Genomic DNA, 23608 nt, shown 5'->3' with positions numbered 1-23608 from the left:
TTGTTGTCACAGATGATGTCGTTTGTGACGTTGTTGTAACAGACAATGACGTTTGTGGCATTGTTGTTACAGGGACTGTAGTTTGTGGCATTGTTGTCACAAATGCTGTGCTTTGTGGCGTTGTCACAGATGATGTCGTTTCTGGCATTGTCGTTACAGATGATAGAGTGTGTGTCGCTGTTGTTACAGATGATGTAGTATGTGGCTTTGTTGTTACAGATGATGTAGTTTGTGGCATTGTTGTCACAGATAGTGTGCTGTGTGGTGTTGTTGTTACAGAGGCTGTAGTTTGTGGCTTTGTTGTCATAAATGATGTGCTTTGTGTTGTTGTCACAGATGATGTTGTTTGTGGCATTGTTGTTACAAATAATGTGCTGTGTAGCGTTGTCACAGATGATGTAGTTTGTGGCGTTGTTATCACAGATGGTGCAGTTTGTGTCATTGTTGTCGCAGATGATGTAGTTTGTGCCGTGGTTGTAACAGATGATGTTGGTTGTGGTGCTGTTGTTAAAGAGGCTGTAGTTTGCAGCGTTGTTATAACAGAGGCTGTACTTTGTGCCGTTGTTGTCACAGATGATGTAGTTTGTGGCTTTGTTGTCACAAATGACGTGCTTTGTGGTGTTGTTACAGATGATGTAGTTTGTGGCGTTGTCACAGATAATGTAGTTTGTGGTGTTGTAACATATGTAGTTTGTGGTGCTGGTCTTACAAAGGCTGTAGTTTCTGATGCTGTTGTTGCAGAGGCTGTTGTTTGTGGCATTGTTGTCACAAATGATGTGCTTTTTGTAATTGTTGTCTCAGATGATGTAGTTTGTGGCACTGTTGTTACAGAAGCTGTAGTTTGCAGTGTTGTTGTTTTTAAAGAGGCTGTGTTTTGTGGCATTGTTGTCACAAATGATGTGCTTTGTGTTGCTGTAGATAGGATAGTGTGAGCTGGTGTGGCTGCTGTTACTGCCACAGATGATGAACTCTGTGTTGTGACTGGACCTGTTATTAAAGATCCTATGTTTTGTGAAGTGGTTTCAGTAGTGGCCTGTGTTGGTAGTGTAACTGAGATTTCTGTCTCGCCTGCCAAAGGTTCTCCAAGTACTGTTGCTGCACGCATTGTGGCTATTGTGGTTGTTTCAAATGGTGCAGATTCAGTGGTTTGCTTTAGTGATGTTTTGGATTTTGTAGCTACAGCTGTTGTACTTTGTTCTTCATCAGAGCTTTCAGGTTGTGTTGAAACTTTGGTGGATTCTGTCTCTCTTGCTGTTGTAGCTGATGGTGCTATAGATAAATTATTGTCATTTGCTGCTGCGGTTGATCCTGAAACTGTATTAATTTTGGCCATAACAGTTGGAATAATTGATAAACTCTCTTCAATTGAGCCTCCAGATGTGGATGAGGATGAATTGATTAACATGATCATCTCATTTGAGGTAAAATGTGGTTCCTCTGTTTGCATTCTGTCTTGAAATGTGCGTGTAGATGTGTCTGTTAATGTGGGATCAGTTGCTAATAAGTGTGGAATGCTGTGTGCTGTGACGACTGAGGCCTGAGGTGTGGTTGACGTGGAAGTCACAAATATGTTTGTGGGTGCGTCAACGATGTTTGTATTTTCCATAGTTGTAGAGTTTGGTGGTGAAATGGTCTCACTCGATACCACTGAATCCATCACAGTTGAATTTGGCAAAGTTGAGCCAGACTCCAGCATTGTCAGAGCTTGGCTAGACTGAGCTGTGGATGAGGCTGAGAGAGTTTGTGAGAAGTCAGTATGAATCTGTGTTGTTGTCACTGTTTGCAACACTGTAGAAGCGCCAGAGCCAACAAAAGATAAATTATTATTTTCAGGGTTCACCGCTGATGATTTTGAAGCTGGTTGGCTTGTGTTATCAGAAAAGGAACCAGTTAAGGCAGGATCATCAAGAGCTGAAGTTGAAGTTGAAGTTGAAGTTAAAGTTGTAGTTGCATTGATTTTCTCGGTAGGTTCTTTTGTTACTCCAGTTACATTTGCTATTGCTGAAGCTCCTATGGTTTCCTCTGTACTCTTGGAGCTAGATGTTGACTCCATGGCAGTTGTTGGTGTTGTCCAGGTGTCTGGTGTTGCCGAATGTTGCGTGTTGATTGGCTGAGGTGTTGAAAGCCCGCTGACCTCTGATACTGCTGTGGTCTGAGCATTTGTTGAGTTAATTTTAGGAGCCTCTGTAGAGGCTGTGCAAATAACGTGAGGCAGGCAGATAGCTGTGCATGAGGGAGAGACAGAAGGTTTCATAACAGTTAATGTTGAACAGTTGCAACAGTTATATTATAATTATTAGCAGCAATTAACATCAAAATCATGCTGAAACTGCAGTTCATTTTTTCTGATAAATCCATATTCATATCTCCTCGTGTTTATTTTGACTTGTAAATGTCTAAGTCAGTCTTCTATAGTGTAAAGCTATCAATTTTATGGTTTTGACTGATACTTTGTGATAGCCTGTGTGAACACGCACTGCTAATACTTCAGTGTCAATGGCTACATGGACTGTGAATCAGCCAGGTAGTAAGTTTTTAGCTGTGGATTACTGAATTACTTTCAGAGTGATGATGTTTCAGGACTACTGGTTAATGTGTGTGAGCTTTGACAGTTATTGGCTATTTGCCATCGCCACCTCTAGATTCATGAAAGAGAGACCAGTAATGCTAGTCAGACACCCCTCCTTCCTATGTGAAGTTATTATTATTATACCCACTAAGATTTTTCATTTTTTTTCTTTCCTTCAGCGTTTTATATATGTTCCTGAGCATGTAAAAGATCTTGAAAGTTTAAAAGGCCAAACAGAACTAACAGCACCAACAAGAGCTCCTCTCTCCCACAGAAAACACTGCTCCTGAAACGCCTTGTCAGTAGTCTCGCCTTTAATTCTGTAACATTGTGACATCACACTAAGTCAACATGTCAGACATTTGCATTATTTATGCTTAGCAGCTAGTTTAGCAAGTAAGAATTGATTCAGCACAGATTCTCTGTTGTTAGCAGTGCTGGCTTAGGCATGTGTGAGCTGACCAATCAGAGTAGGCTGGGTATTTGGAACAGGAGCTAAAACAGAGCGTTTCAGACAGAGGGGGAATACAGTGCTGCAGCAAACACTTGTGTTTTTGAGCACTAAAGCATGTAAACATATTCTAGTAGAAACCCAAAATGAAATTATGAACTTGAAAAATGAGCATAATATGTCTCCTTTAGGTTGAGTAATAAGACCATGCCACTGGTTCTCACTAATTGTCTCTTACTAATTGAATCACCTATGCAGACTTATAGGTGAGACAAACCCCTTTCTCTACCATTTGTCTCTCTCCCAGCTGTCAACACAATTTCCAGCAATGTTTGTGAAGACAAAGATGTTTTTAACAAGACCTTCGGACATCTCCAGCTGTGTTTGTGGTGATCAAAACAGGTATCTTAAGACAAACCATGATGTTACCCTAACCATAACCGCGTTCATCACGTCTAAACCGAAAGCGTTCATCACGTCTAAACCGAACCAGAGCATTAGCAAAGCATTGTGACAAGAGAAAAATGTAACCTTAACGATCATGAAGTTGCAACATAAATAAGTGTAAAGTTGTAATTTGTGGTTTTGCAGAAATGTACTTTGCCAACATTTATTCTTGTGATTGGGTTAGGATTCCGCCTGGTGCAACATTTTCTTCCAACAATCAAAGACGTGATTAGGGTAAATACTTCCATCTTAGTAATTATTTTTCCTCTCTCTTATAGGAACCACAACGGGATGATGAAGCTGTATGCTCAACCCTTAATGATCCGATAACATTTCTTTAATTGTGGACTTTGACAGTGAAAATGCACAACGAACAAAGTGCTGGGTGTGTGAGAACTGCGACTGACTCGGCATGTATTGAAATACACATGAATGAAAAGTGGGAAGCAGTGCTAAAGTTATCAAGCTAAGCCACTTCCACTTTCGAGCAGCTTTCTCCTAGTATCCTCAGCTCTCAGATATCAGAAAGTCGGAATCCCCCATGTAACTGAGGCCTGAAGCTTGAATACCACAAATGTGTCAAAAAAAAGCATTTTTCTTCTTTTAAAAAAATGGGAAAATGTGCACAATAGCTGCAGTATTGTCATTGTTTATAGTGTTTTTCCTCACACAAAGGAAGTAAAGATAATTACAAATCTCAGTTTGACTTTAACTTGATAAGTTACATGTTTATTTATATTCAAAGCTAAAATTATATGGAGAACTGAAACTGCCAAAATAAAAAAGAAAGAAAGAAATGGCTCGATAGATTAATCAATACGCCATTTCTTTTTTAATTTGCCCTTGTATTTATTTACATTTTTACATTTTGTATTAATTCCTATATTTGTTTACATTCCTGCCATACTGTGCTGTGGTTGGCTTTGAATGACTCATTTGCATAATAAAGCAGAAATGTATTAAAAATATATATAAATAAAACACAGAGGTAAATAAGTTTGTGGAAATAAATGGGGAAGAGCATAGAGGAAGATAATACAGAAAAGAAATTCTAAATATATTTAACCTCTTAAGACCTGGCGTCCACATGCGTGGACATCACATTTTGGGTTTTCTATACCATAATACTTAATTCTGCTTAACGTGTGACATGCAAGGTGTTCCTGTGCTTGCAAGTGGATCGCAACTGTTACACAGCCTTTCACAAATAGGTGTGAACATGTTCCCACAGAAAAAAAGGGCATTCCTAGTTTGAAGTAGTAGTAGTAGAAATAACTGTGATGTTCAAAACATGTTCAAAAACATGTTCAAAAACATGTTCATAAATGTAAAAGCAGTCAGGAAAGATACTGCTGTGTTCTGGTTGGAAATTACACAATGGTGACTTTATTGTGTTCTACGGAAATTCAGGCTGAGTGTCCCCGTATGTGGACATAATTTTTCTCAAAAACTACATCATGTTAAAAGATGATGCTTAGTTCTTATACTTATCAGGTCCCAATAAGCCCAAATAGCAAAGAGAAATTAAAAATGCATACCAAAATAAGCTCAGGTCTTAGGAGGTTGAAAATAAATCAACAAATAAAATGGAAAATTAAATAGGAAAGTAAATAACCAGGTGAATTAATACAAAAGTAAATGAAATCAGAAGCACATTCAAACAGAAATATCAATTAATGTCATATTTTATAAACTAATTAATGCTTACATTTACTTTTATGCTAATTTTAATGCATTTGAAAGCATATTAATTTATTGAACCATTTATTCATTTTTGACTTCGGCAGTTACATCACCCCATACAACAAGGCTTGACAGATCAGGGAACAATGAATGCAATGTAGTCTGACTCACCTGCCAGTAGGCTTAGGAAAAACGCACAGTTCATGGTGACGAACGATGGTTATCCATGAGCAGCATGCATATCTAGTAACAAAGCACAGACAAAAAGCAACACATTGAAAGTATTTGTCTCCTATTATTTGTAGCCAAACACCTTACCCTTACAATAGTGTGTTCTGCATGTCTTGCATACTTACGTCCATACTTCGTACCTTGTGTGTACCATTACGCAGGTTGATAAATTCTTGAGATGCAGTATCTGCATTCTTTCAAGCACTAGTACATAGGTGTTTTTTCATAGCCTCTGATTCAGTCAACTTTTTTTCTTTTTGTGCCATAATTTAGCTTTTATTTACATTTCTTTAACATTGATTCTGTCTCTAGATTGTCAGCATACTTGGAGTGGCTAATTTGTCTCTTTTACCAACTTTATTGACACTCACAATTGTATGATACATAAAAAAGTAACACCAAAGAAGAAACAGAACAAAACATTTAGAATATGAATGAATGAATCACTGTTTATGTTGTTTTATTTTTTGTGAAGTTAACATGCTCTTTAATTACTCACCATTTTTCATAATCTGAGCCAGGCAGGTGACACTTTGTGCACCAGTTAATTAGGGGAAGCTGGGATCCTCATACTAGCTCTGAGAGCCCTGCCTCTCAGGGCTGCTGTATACAGTATAACTGCAATAAGATGAAGGAGTGCCTTTTTTTGTCCTCCAAGGGAAAATAATCAGGTACAGTGGCTTTATAATAATCATCATTACTTAATGTAAGTTTATAGTAAGTTCAACTTTAGTGAATAGTTATTTCACTTTAAACAAACAATGAAATGATTTATAAACAATTTATTAAGCAACTTTTAGGTTTATAAACATCAGTTGTAATTTTATAGGTAATTTTATATTTTATAAGGCCATCCAGATAATGTTTAATGGTTGAACTACTCAGTATTTATCATCACCATTTACAATGTAGTATAAACATCAGTTGCAACTTTATAACACTTGCTGCAATTTATAATTCACAGGTAAATTACAGGCTTGTGAAACCCAGATGACATCCCTCTTACGAGTTTGATGACCCCAAGGTTGAAACTTGCGCGCAGGAAATGACGCAGGTGTTTACAACAAGCATATCTGTCACATCACTGCAAGCAGGCTGAATAAAATAAATAAATAAAAACCATTCAGGAAGTAGGTACAGGAAAATTCTGAATCGTTCAAGCTGTCAACACTGGCTATCTTTAGACAATCAGTCAACACTGCCGACCATCAAATACCTAAACAAAAGTCATGGTTATTTTTAATGGTGCATGAAAACAGATGGATGGAACCACACCCTATGTCATTCCTATTTGGAAAAAAAGCCAGACAGGGTTGCACCTTTGTATACAAACAGCAGGCAACGTCACAGGCTTGAATCTGATCTGGGAACTTCATCGCAGCCCCCTCCCTGTCCATCTGTCCGTCTTTCCCTCTCTCACTCACACATACAAACATTTTTACTTCCTTTTGTCCTCTTCTTCCAATTTTAGAAAATCACTACGAGAACTTGTACTACTGGTTGACTGCACCCTGAACTGACTAGCAGACAAAAGAGGTCAAGGGAGTTGAAGATCGTACAGATTGTGAGACATAAAATCTTGAGAATCACACTAACCTTTCACAACCGCTGACCATTCATCAACACCAAACACATCTTGAGCGAATCTTTAGTACCCTGATAAACAAAACTATAATAGGAAGGCAATCTTAACTCGCTAGGGAAACCAGTTCAACCTGCTTTAATCACACCTCATAGCAGTGACGAAGGCTGTTTGGATGAGCATGACTTGGTTTTCATATGTTATGGTCTGATGAACATTCCTGAATATTTTGGGAAACTCAACCTTAAAAAAGTTCAGTGGGCGGGACACATGTTCTGATTGGAGATGATAGCAGTGAATAGAAAGAGGTGCGTCTTGTTCAACAATCCTTTCTGTAACAGTTTGTATCGACACACGTCATAGACGGTGCATAAAAATTCCCTTGAATTCAATTAAACCTAGCTAATAAAACACACTACATTGTTTTGATTTGGTAACATCAGATTAACTTTTATTGATCCCCAGTGGCGAAATTTGGTTGTTGCAGCATCACAATAACAGAAATAAAGAAAAAGTATAGAAAAGATCACAAAAATAAGAAAAAACATACAAAATAGAGAGCATTTTGAGACAGTAGTACAGGTAAAGTCAGAATGGTGCAATTGAAGTGGTATGAGTCAACAAGTCTATGTATACAGACTAATATATGATATGATTAAGTAATGGAATCAATCTTTTCGCTGTATTAAAGGGACGCTGTAGTTTTGGAGAAGAAATTCAAACTCAGAATTTCATTATTTACAATATATGCCAGGTAATAATACAATCTCAGAAATATTCATTTTTTCCATAACAGAATAAACAAGCTGTTCTCAGAGGTCAGCCAAAGTAAAACAGTATGAAATTATGTTGTCCTTTAATTTTTCTTCCCAAAACTACAGAGGTCACCTTTAATGTAAAGAATTAATAGAGGTACAATATAGCATATAAAGCAAGTCAATTTAACATTAACACTGTATTGTGTAAAATAAATAATAATAATAAACGATTTAGCGTGGGATATGAGATATAGTTCAGTAATATAGTAACATGTAGTATGTAGAGCAAGTCTGCCCAAAATGAGGCCTGTGGGCCACCATGACGTACAATTTGGGCAGCTAGATGTTTTTGAGAAATAAAAAATAGTTTTTTTTTGATTTGGTAACATCAGATTAACTTTTATTGATCCCCAGTGGCGAAATTTGGTTGTTGCAGCATCACAATAACAGAAATAAAGAAAAAGTATAGAAAAGATCACAAAAATAAGAAAAAACATACAAAATAGAGAGCATTTTGGACTGGCTTCCTGTCAGTCAAAGAATAGATTTCAAAATCCTGTTGTTGGTTTATAAAGCACTGAATGGTTTCGGGCCAAAATACATTTCTGATCTGCTGCCACGTTATGAACCATCCAGACCTCTGAGGTCATCAGGCTCAGGTCTGCTTTCAGTCCCTAGAGTCAAAACTAGACATGGAGAAGCAGCGTTCAGTTACTATGCGCCACACATCTGGAACAAACTCCCAGAAAACTGCAGGTCTGCTCCAACTCTCACCTCTTTTAAATCAAGGCTGAAGACCTTTCTGTTTGCCACAGCCTTTCACTGAAGCAATTTTAAGTCTTTGAACTGCACTGTGACTTTTATTTTTTCTCTGTGACTTTTGTTTTCCTATTTCTTAACTTGTTTTAATGTTTTGTTTTAATGTCTATTTCTTAACTTGTTTTAATGTTTTGTTTAAATGTCTATTTCTCAACTTGTTTTAATGTTTTGTTTTAATGTATCTTAAATGTTTTACTGTAATTGTATGCGCCTGTAAAGCACTTTGAGTTGCCCTGTGTCTGAATTGTGCTATACAAATAAACTTGCCTTGCCTTGCCCTTGCCTAAAAACTATAACATAAATCGCTATTTATGGTTATTTTCTTTTGTGAGGTGAAAATGGTCAGCCTTTTAACAAGACATAAAAGAGTATTAAGACACCATATGAAAGAAATACAAGAGAATGTAAATGATGCATATAAATCAGATAAAAAAATAATGAAAGCATAGGAGTAAAAATATTCCAGTGGAGTAAGATACATGAATAAATAGCCACAAAAATACCATGTCCTTTTTCAGATGTTGTGCACAGGAACTGTTTAATTTATCTGACCCTGCAGTGCGCAAATCTTCCCAATTCATATCATAGCAATAGACAGGGGCAGTTCCTCATATGGGCAGTATGGGCAGCCGCCCAGGGCGGCATTTGTGGAGGGGCAGCATGAGCGCTTGCAAAAAAAAAGAAAAAATAAAGAGAGAGAGCAGACAGTCGCCCACAGTAACCAGCTCTGTAGCAGCTGCCTCTGGGCTCATCTTGTCATCTCAGCGTATTGCCCCAGTGCCGACCGGCTGCCTTAAATTTGTTTGCATTCAATTCACCCGGTTTTTGTATTGTTCATTTACACTTTAAGTCAATTATGTCATTGTGCCGTGTAGGGAGTGGGTGGCTGGGCGCCCTCTGTTTTGTAAAGGTGCGTCTGCTGCTGCTGAGAAAGTCTCACATACAGAGGTTGAGGAAGAAGAGGGAGGGGGAGCGGTGAAGCAGGGGATTCATCTAATAGTGCACAACTAATGCAATTAGTAGGCTAAAGTCAGTCACATCATGAATTGCTTCCAAATAAAGCACATTTCAGTCATAATAATATTGTGAATATTAGTTTAATAAAAAGTTATTTAGTGCATGAGGTTTTTTTTGACGAACAGATACAGAGATCTTGATACGTGGAATAGCAGCAAACGCTAACATGAGCTTTAGACGTACTTTAAAGCCATTTATTAAGTATTATCCATCAAAGTAATACATTACATGTGAATTACTTTTATATATAACACTTGAAAAAAGGTGGCTGAAGGTGAGGTCCGCCCAGGGCGTCATGCAAGCTAGAACCGCCACTGGCAATAGATCATAAACGTGTTTGTCCTTAAACCATTCGATGCATTTAAATGGGCACAAAGTTTGTCAAAAGTTCAATGTGTAAACTTTCCATTCATCATCATTCAATGAATCAATTCTTTGCCATACAGGAAGCCAGTCCAGAGGGTTTTCCAAGACACATTTGCAGGCGTCTACAAACTGTTATTAAACTATTAAAGAAATGACTGAGCTAGTGGTGTGTTCAAAGTGTTCAAAAATGAAAGCAGGTATTGTCATATATTTTGGCATTGCTGATCACTTGCAGTATGGCAAATGATAATAGCCTAATAGGGGTAATTATAGCGTTTTCCAGACAATGACATGATGCTGGCACATGACGAGGCCCGGCAAATGTCTTCTTTTTCCCATCAGATGTCAGTGTCTCGTTCTGTGCCACACCTAACTGCATAGTTGTCACTCATGGGAGGACAGCATTCTTATCGTGTCATCAGCTATTCAGGATGTCACCTTGTACAGTCACTGTGGTGACACAACACAACCACACCTGTCTTAGTTATTTTTGAAAGGACATTGCTTTAGATATACTGTAATTTATGTGAGCCATATCATGAAAGAATTATTATTAATTGTTTTAGAGTAGATGTTTGTTTTGTTTTTTATTTAAATTATTTTTTAGATAAGATTTGTGTGTGTCATATTATGAAAGAGGCTAGCAAGTATAACATATTTTTTACAGAGTAATAGCATACTTAAAGGCGCACTATGTGGTTTGGGTGAAGATTTTTCAACCAGAAGAGAAAGATTTTGGTTGACTGATTTTTTTATGCCTTAACAAACTAAATAAACAAACAACTCGTTATCATGACTGAATAAACTGTATAAACAAACTGACCTTAAAGGACAACATAGTTTCATACTGTTTTACTTTGTTTATATTTGCCAGACCCTGCCACCTTCTAGCTTCTTTGTACAATCGTAGATGGGAACACTGGTATTGTTTTCTTCTAAAGGCCATCCTGTGTGACTTGCCCCCTTATTTGTGTTCTCTCTTGGCTTCTAAAGTCAACACCAGAAGCTGTAGTCTCAGGCATGATAGATTGATAATGTACACTATTCCTCGTACGCGGACTGTCTTTGGGGAAAGTGCCTTCAAAGCATTCGCACCCTCGTCCTGGTATAAATTACAGAGTCATCTTAAATCGGATTATCTCCCAAGTATGGAAGATTTTAAAGCTAGGATCAAGGACTATTTGACTACTGCATGCACGTTCTCTCACCGAACGCAGCTGGTGATTATACTGTAATGATGTGATTGATGTGAACTGTTTTAGCTGTCTTTATGTTTGTTTTGTTGTTGTTGTTCAAGTGTGTATTTTATGTGGACCTACTGTGCTGCTCTCTTGGCCAGGACCCCCTTGCAAAAGAGATTCTGAATCTCAATGGGATTATTCCTGGTTAAATAAAGGTTAAATACAATTTAAAAAAGCTTCAAACAGTGTTCTGGGGGACCTTATTTTCATCTGAGAACAGCTTGTTCAGTTACTTATGGAAAAAATAGGCTACATATTTCTGAGTTTGTATCATTACCTCGTTAATATTGTAAATATTAAAAATCTGAGTTTCAATTTCTTCTCTAAAACTACATAGCGCCCCTTTAAAGTCTGTAATTGTTTATAGGAACAAAATAGAGATAAATTAATCATTTTAGTTTTTGTTTTGTTTAGTGCGTGTATTGACATTGTAACTACATTTCCAATAACCACCCGTTTCAATTAGTATGGAAACCCGTGAGTCCAAACATCATGTATTCGCCTATTCGCGCTACTGCTGCTACTCTTAAAGGAGACGCAACCCAAACAGGCCCAGACTCTGCCAAAGAAATATGAGGTTTGCTATAGCTTTAAGAAGTAAATAATGTCGAATGTATGTCAAATAATATTAATCATACAACGTAACTTTTTCATTTATAAGCTTGTTCATGAAATGCCTGCGTAGTGGCTGAAAATTTACTCTTAACCGTGCTACCAAAACTTGGTCCCATTTGGGCCTTCTACGTAACGTTACGTTGGTCTTAAATTCTCTATGTTTATAACTAACTAATTACAAAAGTCTGTCAGGGTCATAACAGTTAAATAAGAGCGGCATGGATCCTGAGGAGGACGAGGTTTCAAGTGCTCGTCCTGGCAGCAAGACAGCCGGAGACTCCACGGAGGCCGCTAACCCATCCCCGGACTCGCCTGACCCGACCAGCCGGACAAGAGGAAGTAAAAGGCGGATGAAAACCGCAGTGACCTCCGTGGACTCCGGTAACTCTCGGTCTAGTACCGAGGGTCCTGTGCGTGTTTTGCGAGCCAGGGGAGCTGGAGCTGGAGCTGGTGCTGGCAGGACTAGTGATTTCAAGAATGCTGCTGGCAAGAAAAAACCTACGAGTCTGAACCGTGGACGTGGGAGACCTGCAGGATCCCAAAACGCATCCGTCATGCAGTAAGTGCGTGCACGAAGGCACGTTAAATACTATTGCAACAAGACAGCTACATCACCTGCAAGAGGCTTGTTAGAAGCCCTTGTGACATTGCACTACAAGGAGGCTTGTGGCTGTATTTGACGGAAGTGTGTTATATCATTGGGGTTTCTTAAAGCTATAGGTTTACCAGATATTGAAACCAAAATAAAATGAGGTGAATGCACGTGTTTTCCTGTCTGTGCTCTTGTTTTCCTGTTCTTGTTCATTGTCAAAGGAGAGCAGAGTTAAAGCGCACTGTGTAGTTTCCAAGGCATACTGCAGATTTACTTTGATTTGCATCTTTACCCTCTCACACAGACCTGCGACAAAGAAGCCCACAGCCAAAAAAGGTAAAAAGACACACACTTCAGTCAATCAGTCAATACATTTTTGATCCATGAGCAAGAATGTGCTTCCTATAATGTATTATGTTATGTTATCTGTCACTTCTATATGGCCTCTCTGACTCCTCAGCATCCAAACACGCTCTTGGACCAAAGCTGTCCAAATCTAGAAAGGGCAAAGGACGACCCCCATCTCGTGCGTCTCGCAACACACCAGCAGCAGCATGCAAGCCTGAAGCAGAAATGGAAGTTTCATCATGTGGTAAGATGAAGACCACTTGCTTTATTCTTCACTACATGCTGTACAATGGTCTAAATGGTCATGACAGAAAAAATACAAAATATCATAACAATAACACATTAATTATTTCTGTTTTTCAGGAGAGGAAACAGGTGTTTTAAAAGAAGGCAGCAACAAGTGAGTGGTGTACAACGGACAAAGCAGCAGAGAAAATGCTGGATATCTATTTGATCAGTATGAATTTCATTGCGGCCAGTATGATGTTGATGTCCATATTAGCGTTGCAGATCCAGATGCGGCTCTTGAGGATGACCCTCCATTCAGAGATGACCCAAATGACCTCATCTATGAACCTGAGACAAAGATGTACGCAGAGCTCACTGTTCTTTCCAACATGAATGTTACGCTATATGAAGACTATCATCATCAGGAATGTTAAAGTATTTGTTAAATATTAAATTATGCTTTATCTCTTAACCCCTTAGGGAAAAATCAAGGCGGCGTACAACGTTACAACAAAAGGAGGTCAAGAAAGAGGAGTCAGAGCAGGAGGAAGAAGAAAATGACATTAAAAAGGAAGAATCAGCCAAGGTTATTGTGCAGAATGAAGATGGAGTGGGCAATAACACAGAGCGGCCCAAGAAGTAAGTAAAAGAAATGCAGAGAAGGACGGATGGCTGACTGCACTGACAACAGGTGTATTTCCTGTCCGACTAGTACCTGAAGCCTCACACCACCCACTGTTATTTAACTGTTGTCAGCCTGACAGGTTGCTTACTGACAAAATGTTCACTCAGTGCATCAGGAAGCAAGTTAACAAAATAGATATGCTCCCTTTCTGCTGATGGAAAACATTATCATAATTATTGTATAGTCAGACCAAACTTATCCAAGGCCAACATTTTCACACTTAATAGCTATTAGATAAACTACAAGATAATGTCAGATGTCTGACGCCTGCAACACATTTTTTTCTCAGACTATGTTGTCTCTTGTCTTTCTTTACATCAGAATGAAGATATTTTAGATTGTATAAAGTCAAGAAGAAAAGGGAGCAGATTAAAACACATTGAGTATTCAAGCTTTACCATGCCCAAAACAACAAAAAATCACAGTAAATGTTACCACTTACAGACAGCGTCAAAACGAACTGAACCAACTGAACCCGGTGCATCTTAGATGCATTGCAATTGTCTTTTAAAACATTTTGTGTTGATGCAGAAAATTCAATAATCAGATATTTAAAAACCACTTCAGAGCTAGGCTCTTGAGTTTTGGTGAGGATGGTTGAGCAAAGATAATGAAAGTGAAGAAATCTATTTATTTTAATTATGAATCATTTAAAAAGTGCTTACACAGTGAGAAAAAATACAAATCATGTATAGAAATTTAACCGCTCTATGATCGTACTGTAGCCCTCTGAATCATAATTGAATTGAATCTTGAGGTGCCCTGAGATTTCCACCTGTCAACTGAACCCACAAGTAATTATCACAACAGTGCACATTACTTGATCATTCACAATGTTGAAATGATGCCAGTCTGGCTCATCTGACTCACTGCTTTAAAAAGCTATTATATAATGGTTTTGAACAACTACAATACCTAGAGATGAAGATCCCTGACTGTGATTGACAATTGGATGTTTGGGAAGAAGTGTTGGTCGAAGTCTCAGGTTGGTTTCAAATTCAAAGTCTGTTTTTCAATCTGTTTCAGAAGAGGTAGACAACAAAGAGATGACAAAGCCCCTCGGCTGCCGAAACGAAGGTAGCAGTATTAACTTTATTCACAGTAGGTGACTATTTGGATCAAGTATGATTATTATACAGGTTTCCTTTTTCTTGTCTTCATAGGAAAAAGCCCCCAGTGCAGTACGTCCGCTGTGAAATGGAGGGCTGTGGTACTGTCTTGGCCCACCCACGCTACCTCCAGGTTTGCCATCATGTGTCCACTGTAACCATGACAACCCTAAATACTTTCAAAGACGTGGTCTTAATTTTGGCAATAGCAACAATATTAGCTCAACAATATAAACCAAACTCATATGCTATATTTTTACCTTCTGTTTTAGATCTGTGAACTTACCTCTAAGTGCTTTCAGAGGTTAGGAGTGTTTACAGTCAGATTTAGAAACCAGTGATGTGTTTTAAATAACTGAAGTGCATACCTTAAACCAGCTCTCTCTCATTATTTCAGCACCATATAAAATACCAGCACTTGCTCAAAAAGAAGTATGTGTGTGATCACCCGTCGTGTGGGCGCTTGTTTCGTCTACAGAAGCAGCTGTTGCGCCACGCTAAACACCATACAGGTGATGTTAGGGAACAGATGTTGATGTACACAGTGTTAAGACTGCCACGATACCTTATGTTTATTTGCATTTGTTTATGAAATGTATTCAACCACTTATGAGCAAGCAAGAAAACCTTTTGTGTGGTTTCTGTCTTTCAGATCAAAGGGACTACATCTGTGAGTATTGTGCTCGAGCCTTCAAGAGCTCCCATAACCTGGCTGTGCACCGGATGATCCACACAGGAGAGAAGCCAATACAGTGAGTAGGCACAACATTTTACAGAGTCATGTCACAACGTCACAAAGGCAAACTTGAAAAATACAGTCATGAAAGAATGGCTTGAATGCAGTATTAATTAGAAGAAGGAAAGCATATTTTTTCAATTCAGACTTGTTTGTTTAGACTCATAGTTCTCATTTGCATGAAGAAAATTCAGTTTTAAGTAAACTAACTTAACTAAAAGTAAGTAAATTAAGTACACGTCACTCAAAAACTAAACTTAAATACAGCTCTGAGGTTCTTGTGCTTCACTTGATTCTTTTTCATTTGTGTTGCTTTATACTCCTGCTCCACTGCGTTTTCGATTGAATCATTGTACTACGTACTTATTACATTTATCTGTCTGCTGTAGTTTGTCATCACTTTACAGGTAAAGAAAAAAAATTTAACCAATCCCATTACGATATAGATGAGATAGAATCAGTTTCACCTCTGCTACAATATTTAGATGCTTCAAATAAATGTATTAGTAATAATAATGGTCCAGTAGTATATGGTTTAATTATGCCTCTACTTTCCAAATACATTTTGCTGATATCACTTCTGTGCTTTCACATGCAGGACTTTTACACTGTTGTATTACTGTTTTTACCTAAGTAAAGTATCTGAATACTGAATCTGAATACAACACTCATTTGAAGTGAAATTGAACTGCTTAAAGTCAGTTCAGACTATGACCCACTCTTTGTCTCCACCCTGTGGCAGGTGTGAGATCTGCGGCTTTACCTGCCGTCAGAAGGCCTCCTTAAACTGGCACATGAAGAAGCACGATGCAGAAGCCTCCTACCAGTTCTCGTGCTCCATTTGTGGTAAAAAGTTTGAGAAAAAGGACTCAGTCGTTGCCCACAAGGCCAAGAGCCACCCTGAGGTGCTCATTGCTGAGGCCCTGGCATCTAATGGGGGCTCAGTGGTAAGCAGTCCCACCCTGATCTCAGAGACTGTCCCATTGCTCACCCAGCCTGACCAGCCCTCAACTAGCCAGGAAAGCCAGGAAGGAGCGAGTGGTATGCTCACCCCACTGCAGCAGGTGGTGCTCCCTCTCGCTCCACAGACGCAGATTGACGTATCTCAAGGCCAGTTCCTCCAGCTGCCCACGCATCATGTAGTGCAGGTAGCACATCAGCAGCAAGCCCCCACTTTGCTGCACCTCACTGCTGCTTCTCCTGCTCACCTTTCCAACACCAGCCACCCTCAGCTCATCCAGCTCTCCGCCCTTCCTGCCAACACTGTCACATCTGTGTCCGCTGCAGACGCCCAGAGCACCCTCCTGACCCTGAGCTCCGTCACCACGCTTGCCTCTGCAGCCTCCCTGACTCCCCAGCAGGCTGTGCAGTGGGGCAGGGAGGCTCATGAGGATGCACAGCTGTCCGGGGAGGGCGAGCTGTGGGAGAGGGTGGTGGTAGGTGAAGGTCATCAGGATGTAGGGGAAATGATGTGGGAGGGGGATGTGGAGAGGAGGAAAGAAGAAGAGGGGATTGTTTGGGAGAGGGAAGGAGAGAGACAGATTCTGTTACAGTGTGCAGAGGTTCACGGAGATACTTTAATGTAGATAGAAGAACAGGAACTTTATTCACAGTAAGCTGAAGGAGATACAAATCAGAAGAAAGTTTTGATTTAAAAAGAAATAAAAGACTGAAGGACCTGTGAAAAGTTGATGAGCCGAGATTATAAATATTTAAAGAAATATATACTTTATGAGTGTAACGCAGTAGTTATATATAGAACATAGCTACAGAGAGCTACTTTACATCAGGGAGTATGATTTATAGTACTATAGATTACATACACTTCTTTTATCACCTAATGAATTTTTTGTAACTTTTTGGTTTTGCCACCTTTGTGTTTGTATATACAGTATGTGTGTGTGTTTTTAAGTTTGTTAGATTAAAAAGACTGAAAAGGTAATTGTACATATCGTACAAGAAAGTAAAAAATGACAATGTCCTCGTAGTGACCATGTTGTTGTTCAGGTGCATTTTTTTGCAAGGTGAACGGATGAGTATCACTAACATAATTGGGTTAACTCAAGCTGTTTCTGTAACTTAAAGGTGCAATATGTAAGAATTTTTGTTGAAAACGTGAAAAATTTACTAAAATTATCAATGGAATGTGAAGAACTAACAGTTTTGGTCAATGGCGACTATGTACTATCTTGCAGAGATATCTACTGAAGGAAGCATGCAATTTTTTAATGCATCCAAAGCTCCCTTGCTAGCAGGGTAAACACCAACACTTCCCTGGTGCTCTGAGCTCACAGTCTGGACCACTAGCTGCACAGCTAACTGAGCTAAATAGATAACGGCAGCTATAGTTAACAAAGGGTAACCGTTACTCTGGTGATATGCTGCTCCTCATTTTGTTTTTAGTATGAATTTGACAGATGGTATATTCTGTTATATTGCACCTTTTATAAGTTCCATTAAAAAATGCCCTGTGAGCAACAACTACAACCAAATGAGGTTAACGGTGTAAACGAATCCTGAGACATATTAAAAATGTATTAAATTTTTCTTCTGGACCTTTAGATGAACAGAAATCACCGACAAAATCTAACAGAGAGAGGCAAGCTCTATTCTTTACAAGATGAGACAATGGTCGTTTTACCCTGCAGACATTTTGACTTGTGGTAGTAACAGCACAGTTGTTACCAATAACATTAACGATGGCTCCATTCAAGTGTCCCAGTTAGTCATGACAATGTGAGCACAAAACCAGGACCCCGATTTCCTCCTGTGGCTTGTCAAAATGTCTTTTGTGAAAACAATCCCTTGGTTGATGGCACTCACTGTCCAGGACGTTAGAAGTGTAGTCTATTCCATCTGTTTTAATTACCAATTCTTGTTAAATATTTCTTCACAGTACAGACTATGCAGGCAGCAGTATTATGATGGAATTAGTTTTTGTCAGCAATTTTCTTTTGACGCAATCTTAGATGATGAAATATACCTCTGTACACTGCCACTACTACTGAGCACTCGTAATCTTAAAACCGTAATTTATCAGGAAATGTATTCAGAATAACTAGAATAAATGAATTATGTACTGAAGACTTTGTTTATTTGTGACTCATCCTGGAAACATAACAGAGCAGACACATACTAGCACATGTGACAGTCCTACATTTGTAACAATGTTGACAACAAATCTTAATTTTACAGAAAGAGTACTAGTCAAGTGAGCTTTTATAAATACAGCCCAATATTACAATAGTGCCTAAAAGGGCCTAAGACCATTGATTCACATTAGGGAAAAGAAGGGAAAAGAAAAACTAAACTTTTACCAGGGAAAAAACGGAAGAGCAACAGAGGATGGAGGATAGTTCAACATAGGAAAATTACAACAATAATTAACAACATGGACAATAAGGATGGCAAAATTACAGATAGATTGTAAACACCTGTATACATATAATACTTGACTCGACACATAAAAAGGGCACACAAGGAAACCAATATTAGTCATAACATATGGCATGCCGACATCAAATACGCTATTTTTTCCAACATTCACAAATGATAATAGTCTGCAATTTCATAAATAATATATTTTACCCCTACAGTTACTTGACTTTCACTGATACCAACCTACCTAATACCAATAGGCTTATATTGGTAGATATATTGGCCCAGTTGATTATCACTCTAGATCTGTAATATATATAAGTGCAAAAGATATTAATATATTTATACAAAACCAATGAAAAATGATGAAAACAGTTATATTGAATAATTTGTTACATGTGTATCAAACAAGAATTTCTCTAAGATGATTTTATTCCAACTTTATTTACAACAGTGGATAGGGCTGTGTGTTTCTATAAAAACATATCTAGTTGAATGAAAATAAACAGAAAAGGGAACGCCAATCAGCTCTCTTATTGTTTGAAGAGGAGACTGTGTATGATTGCAGAGTAGTAAAAAGGGATTATGAATTATTTCTAGTTTTTATTGAAGGTACACTTTGTAGTTTTGGGGGAGACATTTTAATCAGAAGAGAAAGATTAACTGATTTTTTTTTTTATGCCTAAAAAAATAAACAAACTCTCTTCATTGTTATGACCAAATAAGCTGAAAACAAACTGACCTTAAAGGACAACACAATTTCATACTGTTTTACTTTGTTTATATGTGGCGGACCCTGCCACCTTTCTAGCTTCAAACGGTGTTCTGGGGACCTTATCTTCCTCTGAGAACAGCTTGTTTCTTTGCTTATGGAAAAAAAATAATATTTCTGGGTTTTTATTATCATCTCATTGATAGTGTAAATAGTAAAATTCTGCGTTTTAATTTCCTCTCCAATACTACATAGTGCTCCTTTAAACATGTTGATTAAAAAAATGAGCAATGCCAGTATTTCCTCAGTATTTTATCAGTCAAAAAAAAATTTCAAACTCCACATTAGCGATAGTGTTTGAGAAAACCCTCCTAATAAAGAGAGTTTTCATTATTTTTGGACGGATGGGTGGGCCACATATTATGGTGACGTTTTTGGGGAGAAAAAAAAAAAGGTCCTCCTGTGCGTCCCCCTAAAAACGCCCCTGTGGCTTGCGGAACCAATTAAATCCCCTCTCGTTGCGAGCGTGCCAACATGAGCACCGACACAAACACGCTTCTTTGACACTCGCTGTGAGGATCTCCGGCTCGCTTTCTAACCGCTTAAGTATCCTAAAAAAAGATTCCGCGTGTTAAAACGTCGTTTCGGTGCCAACATTGACGACGTTGTGGGGGGCGGAGGGGGGGACTTGTTTCTCTGCTCGGTGTCCATCCAGCTCGCCGCTAAGCCACCTATATAAACAGGGCTGGAGTGCAAATGGCAGAGCAGGAGGAGCAGCAGCAGATAACCGTGCTGGACGCGCCGGTGCCTGGCCCGTCGCAGACGGGGAGAGCGGTGGCTCTTGCTCGGCTATTGCACCATGAGTGTACTCGTCTGCTCCAGCTATACGTGAGTTATCAGTTTACACACTAGTTAACCTCACTCTCGTTAGGCGTTGTGAGTGACACGCTGCCCTTCCCGTTACTTGTGGCTTGCTTTAACGCGAGCTTGTTTTTGTACTGGGGCAGCTAGCTACCTGTCGCATTTGAATTATGTGTTTGACTTTAACTGTATGGACGTTAACATTCATCACCCGAGTAACGCACTTGTGTTTTGAGAGGGATGCTGTGGTGCAGAGTGTAATCATACTAAAAGACCACCCCCTCTTCCTCCCCTCCATTTCCCCCTGGGGTGTCTAATGGATAGAGTGTATTGGATTTTTTTTCCCTGCTGTCATGCCTCTGTGCCTCATCTTCCTTTTAGAACATCTTTTACTTGATCAATATAATCAATATGGCTGTCACTTAGTGTTACATTTGTAATTGATCTAACACAAAAATAAAGGCACAAGTGCAAGGCCAGAGGCAACGTCTATCTGCTTGCTTTGTACTCAACCTGAAGGGAAATAAATCTCTTTTCCCTCACCCTTTCAGAAAGAGAAGGAGACCTTCCTGTCGGACCACGCCCCAGATGGAGCGCGCATCGTGTCCCTGTCCCCCGACTTGGAGGAGCCTAGCGCGGAGCAGCAGGTGCAGTTGCTGCATTCAGCTCTGCGGCAGTGCCTCGGGCTGCTCCACTGTGTCACTCTGAAGGAAGAGGAGGAATGGGGCGAGCTGGAGGGTGACTACGAGACCATGAGGAAGAATGTCCGGGTCCGGCTGGAGCACTTGCTCCACAGCACTAAAGATCTAGGGGAGACTGAGGACACGACCCTGGAAGTCACCCCAGACCATAAGTGTAATGAGGTACAGTATTTGTCATCGTAGTTTTCTATTTACATATCACTCATCCTCCCATGCGATCACATGACGCTGCTATTTATCAAACACATGAAAAACAATAGATAAAACATGCATCTTCTGATCAGTAACACATATACAAAACCATAATCTACTTTTTTATACTTTCAAGTGACATATGTTTGTGACAATTTTCAGATAAGGCCTTCACTGAATAGCATGCAAAAGAAGAAATACTGCTACAAACCACAAGTCTATCCTGATAACGGCCATTTTTTCTTGAACAGCCAACTCAGTCTTTGTGTATTTATTTGTAGTCCCGTTTGTATTCACCTGACTATAAGTCCAATGTTAACTTTCCTTTTAGCTCAGTTTTGGTCTCCACCACCTCCTGAGAAGAAACATTGGTCTCTTTAGCTAATATAGTTATATGCATTCATAATGATACAATGCATACGTTTAATGTGAAAGGTCTTGCTCATAGTGACAAATTAACAGAGAATCATCACCCATCTCTGAAGTTTGTCTCAGGTGTAAGGAGCTTTCTAGCGTCTTTAAGCTCATTGTTTTGGTTTCCCAACCTTTTTTGGTTGACTGTTATGGCACTCTTAGTGTTGCCTGCAGCAGGAAGCTGCTTTCATTGAGAAAAACCCAATGTACACCACCTGCTCGGCACCAAACGGCAGACAGACAAGGTTAGATACTAGGTGGTGAACAAGGATTATTTAGCAGCTAAAGAGACTAATGTTTCTTCTCAGGAAGTGGTGGAGACCAAAACTGAGCTAAAAGGAGAGTTAACATTGGACTTAGATTAGTCAGGTGAATTCAAACACGACTACAAATAAATGATAATGTTGCTCTGTATCTGCTGGACATGTAAATGAGCAATTGTTTGCTAATTTCAACATATTTTTAGTCCTGCGTAAGTCTCCTTCCACTTCTTTTTCTTGCGTTGAACATCCCTCTTAGAATTTTAAGGTAGATTAATGAAACTGGACCGTCAGTGGGAAAGTTAAAGTGTGAACAAAACCATACCAATGTTTTACATAAGCCTCCACTTAACATCTTGTTTTATTCTTTTGAACTGTATCTGGGCTGTGGATGTTAACTTGCTCCCTTCTGTGTAGGAAACCGATGGCGCTGGCGGCGTTTTTGGGCTCAAAATGTGGACCTATCGAGTGCTGCTGGAGCTAATCCACTGGGCTGACCACGCGGCGCAGACCCTCCATGTCCTCCACAAAGAGAGGGAAGGAGCAGAAGAGATCTGACTCTTTTCACTTCAATCCCAAAAATATCTATGAATGAACTCACTCGACACTAACAGCCAGCTTTCCCGTTCGTGTATTCCAGATAAAATACTGAGTGGTGTGGAACATACTCTTTGTACACTAGAGGTTAAACAATATTCTGCTTAACTAAAATCACAGCTAAGCTCCTTTAACAAAGCCCAGTAGACAGCTTTTCCCAGACGTTGGTATTTCCACACCAAGTGCTAAAATGACCTCTAGTTTGCCACAGTTCCCATTTCCTTTGACAGAAAAGTGTGCACACTTTTAACTTTATATAGGTTGGTTTGCTTTGTGAAGTGGCAGAGTTAGACTGTTTGAGAATGTCTTCGTTTTTTGTATACTGTGTAATATTTATTTTTATTTAAGTGGATTTACCTTTGATGACTAATTATCTGCTGTTCATAACACTCCAGAAATCTACTAACTGCTAGAATGTAGCCAAAAATACATGACTGATAAACTGTGACTGATGTGCAGCTGAATCTGTAGCCATTAGCTATTTTAATAGTTCACTTCGCTTTTAATGTACCACCTTATAAACACATGTAATCGAAGAAATTCCTAATCAAATTCCACATTCTTCATGCATAGACTGAATGCTCGTGTTGTTTATGGTTTGGCACAATCTGTGATGATCAAGTGTTACGTTTGCTGCTCTGGTCACCAAGTTCTCTCCTGATGTTATACTTGAATGTGCTGCTACACTGTTCACAAGTTAGACGTGAAAAGTGGTTCTCAAATCCGTTTCTGTCACACCCTCCTCTGGAAGCATGAAGAATGTTTGAGAGCCGCTGTAGTAGACTCATAGTTTACAGTAGGACTGTCGTGTCTGTAGCCAAAATGATCAAACACTCTGCACCACATCCACTTCACTGTAGTGTTAAATGCTCGATGCAGCAAAGACTCACTGAGTGAATGAGCTGTGACTTCCAGACTTACTGGTATGGTGAATTTCTTAATGCCGTGCTTTTCTTTTTATCTCTGTGATGAATAACTGGATGTGCATTGAAGATTAAAAGCAAGTATTAACCCAT

General features: G+C 39.1%; 2 protein-coding genes across 3 annotated transcripts; both read left to right on the top strand.

Annotated features, from left to right (window-relative positions):
* Positions 1–11673: 11673 nt before the first annotated feature.
* On the top strand, positions 11674–18561 carry LOC311251758 (uncharacterized protein). Of its 2 annotated transcripts, XM_084344397.1 has the most exons (12): positions 11674–11741; positions 11972–12338; positions 12676–12707; positions 12832–12963; positions 13083–13119; positions 13222–13308; positions 13428–13586; positions 14659–14709; positions 14796–14874; positions 15139–15253; positions 15394–15493; positions 16220–18561. In XM_084344397.1, the coding sequence occupies exons 2-12, from the start codon at positions 11998–12000 to the stop codon at positions 17061–17063; spliced, it is 1977 nt and encodes a 658-aa protein (XP_084200523.1). In that variant the 5' UTR covers positions 11674–11741; positions 11972–11997; the 3' UTR covers positions 17064–18561. The 2 variants fall into 2 exon arrangements, with proteins under 2 accessions (XP_084200523.1, XP_084200522.1); XM_084344396.1 differs by having other exon boundaries at positions 11688–12338.
* Positions 18562–20076: 1515 nt separating this feature from the next.
* Positions 20077–23608, top strand: LOC311251568 (uncharacterized protein). The gene is made up of 3 exons (XM_084344054.1): positions 20077–20455; positions 20980–21291; positions 22413–23608. Exons 1-3 carry the CDS (start codon positions 20324–20326, stop codon positions 22551–22553), a joined length of 585 nt encoding a protein of 194 aa, XP_084200180.1. The 5' UTR covers positions 20077–20323; the 3' UTR covers positions 22554–23608.

This window comes from Pagrus pagrus (genome assembly GCF_965226575.1).
Source record: "Pagrus pagrus genome assembly, chromosome: 22".
NCBI lineage: Eukaryota > Metazoa > Chordata > Actinopteri > Spariformes > Sparidae > Pagrus > Pagrus pagrus.
The sequence above is the reverse complement of the archived record's forward strand: the minus strand, read 5'-3'. Positions and strand labels throughout refer to the sequence as shown.

Bases quoted from the DNA above. Each gene is read 5' to 3' on its own strand.
- LOC311251758 (XM_084344397.1), top strand. From the start codon at position 11,998: ATGGATCCTGAGGAGGACGAGGTTTCAAGTGCTCGTCCTGGCAGCAAG. The intron at 13,309-13,427 runs GTACGCAGAGCT...TTAACCCCTTAG, and splicing joins TATGAACCTGAGACAAAGAT to GGAAAAATCAAGGCGGCGTA. The intron at 14,710-14,795 runs GTAGCAGTATTA...TTGTCTTCATAG, and splicing joins CCTCGGCTGCCGAAACGAAG to GAAAAAGCCCCCAGTGCAGT.
- LOC311251568 (XM_084344054.1), top strand. From the start codon at position 20,324: ATGGCAGAGCAGGAGGAGCAGCAGCAGATAACCGTGCTGGACGCGCCG. The intron at 20,456-20,979 runs GTGAGTTATCAG...TCACCCTTTCAG, and splicing joins CTCGTCTGCTCCAGCTATAC to AAAGAGAAGGAGACCTTCCT. The intron at 21,292-22,412 runs GTACAGTATTTG...CCTTCTGTGTAG, and splicing joins CAGACCATAAGTGTAATGAG to GAAACCGATGGCGCTGGCGG.